The following is a 6,000-nucleotide window of genomic DNA, read 5'->3' as shown; positions in this document are numbered from 1 at the left end:
TTATTACAGAAAGTTGTAAGAAGTAAACAGGACTTTAATGTTTGTTACAGAAGCAGCAGATATGGATATGAAACATATCAGCAAAATAACCTGTCACTTTAATGAACACAGCGCCAGCTTTCCAAATTATACAAATCTTGGGAAATACAACTCCAATTCATAACGTAGACTGAGTGACCATGACTCAGAGAATAAGCGGGAAATACACAGCAGAAGCTCAGTGATCAAATTTCATAAACCAAATTAAAAATGGGAACACAGCTATTAGACAAATATTCTTGTAAAAGTTTCAAATTAAAATCTTTGTTTCCTGATCCTGAAAAGTGTGAGGTCTTTACAGCTGTGTTCACAGATGGTAAATAACAATGCAGCAGCCTGTTGATAAATACATGACACTGTAAATGCTGTGCTGATTCCAATAAAGCTCATTTGAATTGTACAAAAATCAGAAGGGGGGGTGAAGGGCTGGAAAGAGAGTGGGAGAGAGAGGGAGAGAGAGGGAGAGAGAGGAGGAGGAGAAGGGAGAAAAGCGAAAGAGAGAGGGGCAGGGATGACAGAGGGGCGGGAGACATAGAGAGGGTTGAGGAGAAAGCCATAGAGAGAAACGTAGATTAAGACTGCCCTCTCTCTGTGTGAGCTTCTTCCACTGAAGCCTGTCTATCTGCGGAGTCAGACGCTGTGTGTGTGTGTGTGTGTGTGTGTGTGTGTGTGTGTCCGGGGGGGGGTGTCACTTTCCGTGCGCATCCATCGCACCTCACCACATCCCCACACCAACCGCTGGAGACATGTTTCAGGGGATCCCGGTTTGATTCGGTCCAGTCTGCCTGAGAGTAAGCGTGAAGTCGGCTGGAAATGAACTCAGAGGGTACATGTCGGTCTCAGAGCATTCATGGTAAGAGTCGGCGTCTCTCCTCCTCTCCCATCCACATGAGAAGTTTGACCGGAGCTGGCTGAAGGGAGGCTACCGGTGTTTCCGATTGGCTGTTTCATCTTTGTACCTCAAGCAACCGGGTGACTGTTTGAAAGGACAGTAAGGTAGGCGGCTCGTTTTTTTCCCCCCAATAAAACATCCTGATGTTCTTTGGGAATCATCCTAGCTATGTGACTCATTGATTCAAGGAGCGTTTGACTTCTGTAATAAAAAATGTCAACAGGCATTTTTCTTCCAGGTGTGTCTGCGGTATCTCGTCATCACAATCTGACAGTTATTACACAGTGTTGCACAATTAATTTTTGTTGCAGTGACAAGATATTCAGATGACACTTTATGAATAATCTTTAAGGTAATTTAATACGTTTTCTTTTTTCAATGAATTCACAGGCTACTATAATATGAAAATATGCATGAACTGTGAAACAGTGTGAATTTACATTGTGAACAGCACAGGAGAGACTGTGAAATGTCTAAAGATTATTTTCTTTTATAAAGGCGCCTGTTGTACCTGCAGGACATCCTGAGTTTAAATCTGGCAAGGATGTTTCCTGCATGTCAGATACTTGCTTGACCTGCTTGATGAAGACAATCTGCCACTGTGGTCTTAAAAACCACTGTTAACAGCTTTGGCTCCATTTCTGTTCCCCTATTATGCAGTGATATTTGACAGTCACCTTGAAACTTTGGTCACCATTCTCAGTAATGAATGAAATCTTAAAATACTGGGATGATGTAGCTCTTGCTTTAACATTAATCAGCAGCATTAATCAGAGGTCACTGAAATTATGTTTTAACTATGGCAAAGGTGGCGGTGCTGAGTTTGAAGATTAGTCCTCTTAGTCATCTGGATCCAACCCACGTACCCAAACTTCAACCCCACCTGTTCCTAACCAGAACCACAAATTTTTATCAGAATCTAATCATCTTTAACCGTCCTGTCAAGGGGTTGGTGTCTAATCATGTCAGAACATGAACAAGTGTGGAGTTGGTGTTGCCAGTGGCAGCTACAGGATTATCATTTCTACAGCCCTGCTCTGCACCCTATAATTCACAGTATATTCAATTAGTAACACTGACATCATGAAGATTTAACAACAGCTTCTTCTTTCCATGGTACTGCCCTTAAGCAGGCTCAGCAGGGAGTGATATCCACACCCCCAAAGGTATAAACTGCAGAAAAATCTTAAGATGGATACAATACTATAAGGAGATATGGAGCCTAGCACAGCAGAGAGAAGACAAATATGATTTCATGTATATTAATTCATAAGCAAGACATGAAGGAGGAGGCTGAGCTGCGCAGCACAACCTGTCAGCTTGTCAGTCATTCCGATCTCCGAGAGAATGAGGATTTTAAAATGATTGAAATGAAATGGTATTTCTATCTGAGCTGTTTATAAGTGGCCTTTAAGGGCTGCTGCCTTGAAAAACAAAGGTAATATTAGAGGTGAGATGATTGATGATGCAATATTTGGTTCAGTTTTCAATGTCTCTTTGGGCTTATATGCGATTGGAAAAAATCAATGTGTTTTTCTTTGGTCCTGATTGGGTACATCTGTTGTTTTGACAGTAACTATAAATGAGATGAAAACTATAGACAGAACAAAATGAAGTGTGGTCATTACACCTTACTAACGAGCTGCTTTGTGACGTCAGCTGGGACAGAACGAGGGGCAGGTGTTGTCTGTCAGCTCCCTGTCTCTCTCCCCTCTTTCAGTACATCAACCCCTGTCATCCTACGTGCAGTTTCTATCGTAATGCTGCTATTTCTAAGAACTTGTTTGTCTCAGTTCTTAAAAAGATCATTTTGTAATTATAAATGATTATTAACAGTGGCATGAAGCATGTTGGATTCAAAGCATAACCAGCATTATTGTGAGTGATAGAAAGCTTGTAATTGGATATTTATTCTTGACCTTTGGGAACTACATGTGGTAAAGATATATTAAGCTCAAAGGTCCTCTTACTAGTTTCTTACTAGTTTACTAGTTTTTTTTAACCAGACATTACATAACAGTGACATATTAGTTGTTGCTTTGATACAGTACTGTACAGACACAGTGTTTGTGGGAATGGGGAAAAAGAGGTTCAAGTGAGTATAAGCTGTGGTGGTACACAAGAAAAAGTGGCTGAACTACTGTTTTGTTTTTTTGTTTGTTTGTTTTTTTTTTTAAAAAACCTGCTGCTTTTGTGTTCTACTGCTTCATATTGGCCTACTTAAAGCTGTTGTTGGTCTAATTCCTTGAATGTAGGTCAAACCTGTTGCGATTAACCAGCTCTGCTGGTCTGCTCTGGTCCTGAAGACAGAAAAATCATTCAGGGGGAAATGCAAACATGTTACATGTGACACTCATGGCACTCTCATCCACGGAAATGGTGATAGTATTGTGTTAGTGCTCTTTGCTGCATAGCAATCACTAAGTCGGTCCCCTGGAGCAATTACATTCGCTGTTTCACATGACCACTGGAAATGGACTGAGGGGGGAGGAGAGGGCAATATGTGAAATAAGCAAGACGAATGTGAGGAGTTAGAAAGAAAGAATTCATAGTGAGGGAGAGGAAAGGGGTCAGTAAGGGAGAAATGAATGAAGAGGTGGAAGGAGATGTAAGGAAGGAGGTCAAATCAGCTGATGGGAAGACATTCAGTTTTTTGCTTTGTCCACATATACACACAATAGATTGGAATAAATAATTACTTACCTTACATAATGTAGGAGCTTTTTTTATTTGTTTTGTTTTAGTATCAACTTATTGTTATCTTCAAATTCAAAATTTTGATACGCTTTCCAAACTAATCAATCACAAACGTCAATAAAAATCTCCAAATCTAAATTTACAGCAACATCTAATGTCTAGTAGCTATGACTAACTACACCCTTCAAACAAAGTAGAAACCTTTTCTGATGAATAATTATCATCAGTTCTATAACAAAACCTTGTTTTTGTCTTACACAACAGTGATTTCCATTTACTTTGTTTCAAACAAAAATAATCAATGTAAATCTAACGGAACAAAATCTAAGCTAAACATATCTGGTAGAGGGGAAAAAAGCAACACTGAATGGGGTCTGCAGTGAAGCAGTTGTTACCAGAAAGTCTTGATTTTGCAGCAGCAAATGAGACAAATGAGACAAACAGCACTAGAGGGAATCAGATCCAAAAACACTGATGCATCTTTTTGTTGAATCTTTTTGTTTTTTTTAAGAATAGGAACATGAAAATCTAACACATTTCAAACAACAGCAACTCACACTTTACACAGGAAATATAAAAGTACTGAATGGTTAGCATACAGCATGTGTTTATATGCTGCCTTTTTTCTTTAAGCCACTCAGTTGACCATGATGCAAATATAGCTTAGCTGAGTGTGGCACAATCATACTTTGGTCCTGCTCACAATCACTGCATGGATACTACAGGTGGGAATGTCCTGCTGCAAATACTTAAAAGATTTAAAGTGGTCCCAAAATAACTGTTTTTGTCAGTGGAGTCTGGTATTGATATAACAGTAGTTTCTAGTTGAACAAAAAGGATAATACTCTAACAAAAAGGTCTACCTCTCCTATTCATATTCAATCTGAGCCTGTCAATGGCAAAAGCAAGCACTTTATGGGAAGCACTTTGACACAGACAATAGCCCACTGGATTACATTGCAGCAGCTGTTCCACTGTTGCCGGGTACACAGTAATTACTCAATACTGCACCAATTCCAAAGATTTTTTGTCCCTATCAATCATTTACACCCAGTAACTTGGGAAAATTAGGTCCAGGTTCAAAAATCCCAGAGTTTTCCTTTAAGTGGAAACAGCAACCTTTTGTTCTGAAAAAGTGTGTGTCATTACAACGCTGACCTTTTAGTTGTGATTTAAGTCTTAAGATCTCTAGAACAAATACAGGGACATATTGTTTGCGTGTCAGTCTCCCCTCTGCTGGCTGCTTCAGACATGTTTCTGTTTTTGTGTCGAGGATGAGAAGTGGGTCACATGCTTGAATTATCCATTTGCAGGGTTGCATGCATCAGTGCCAAGAAATTGCATTACGTGGGAGACTTCTGCTAAGGAGACACAGAGACACTTCTGGAGGATGGAGGAAAGAGCTGGGCAAGGACGTACACAAGAGAACGGACGCAGTGACGGTGCGGCCACAGAGCCGCGCTCCACTCCCTGCACCAGCCTGAAGGTACAGAAGCTAACATGTCTACATGTCTTTATGAGTGCTAAAATGAAGGAGCTCCAGCTGACACCTTTGTTGATGCTGTGTGTGTGTGTGTGTGTGTGTGTGTGTGTGTTGGGGAGTCATATGGTCACTTAGTATGTATGCTGGAATGTATTTGTGTCTGTAGAGATCAGCACTAACTAAATAACAAAGTTACAGCAACAGTCCAACAAATCACTTCCACAAGGATGATGTGTGTACATGAGGGATACTGTACATTTTAACCCGTGACCTCTGTCTTTATGTAAAGGCATTAGTAGAAAACCAGAGGAGCTGAATCATGCTTCTGTTCTTCTATTCATCTATTCAATCAGTTTCAGTCAAGTTTCAAAAAGACTTCACACAGCCACAGAATCTGCCCCTTGGGTGTCAGTGGCTGATGTTGGTCATTATCCCACAGCACAAGAAATCAGGTAGCCAGCCAACAATCACTGCCCATCATAAATGGGTACCACTTTTATATATAAGCCTACCTTTATCTGGAATCCATTAGGAAAAAGAAAAGGCTGTACAGCGCTAAGACTTCCTTCTTTCAACTTTTGTCAAAGACATAATACAGTCAGAGTTGCTGTAGTTCAGTTTTGGCCCAGGAAAAGCAATCTACAACACATTGTCACCTCAATGTGACATTGTAGTTGTTGTTGAGTCATATCACATGATCTTGCTCAGATGTCATGTTGTTAACATTTTAGTGACTTCTCATCCACGGCGGCTTAAAGGTTGAGTTTGAAAGTTCATTTGTAACCTTTGGAAACAGCAAGTGCTAACAAGGTCCTTTTAATGGATCATTCAGTGTGATCCTCATTGGCAGATGGAGTGTTAATGAAATCTTTTTTTAGTCCTTGCAAAG

At 40.2% G+C, this 6,000-nt stretch overlaps 1 protein-coding gene across 1 annotated transcript in view; it reads left to right on the top strand.

Annotated features, from left to right (window-relative positions):
- The first annotated feature begins 492 nt into the window (after window positions 1-492).
- Window positions 493-6,000, top strand: part of LOC108888406 (solute carrier organic anion transporter family member 1C1) — a 30,120-nt gene continuing 24,612 nt past the window's right edge. The window contains exons 1-2 of the mRNA XM_018684393.2: window positions 493-1,035; window positions 4,942-5,114. Coding sequence (XP_018539909.1) covers window positions 5,019-5,114 — 96 coding nt within the window. The 5' untranslated portion in view covers window positions 493-1,035; window positions 4,942-5,018. The remainder of the gene's footprint in view (window positions 1,036-4,941; window positions 5,115-6,000) is intronic.

The sequence above is a fragment of the Lates calcarifer genome, linkage group LG21 (genome assembly GCF_001640805.2).
Source record: "Lates calcarifer isolate ASB-BC8 linkage group LG21, TLL_Latcal_v3, whole genome shotgun sequence".
In the NCBI taxonomy this organism is placed as follows: domain Eukaryota; kingdom Metazoa; phylum Chordata; class Actinopteri; family Centropomidae; genus Lates; species Lates calcarifer.
Note: the sequence above shows the minus strand (reverse complement) of the source record. Positions and strands in the feature narration are given on the sequence as shown.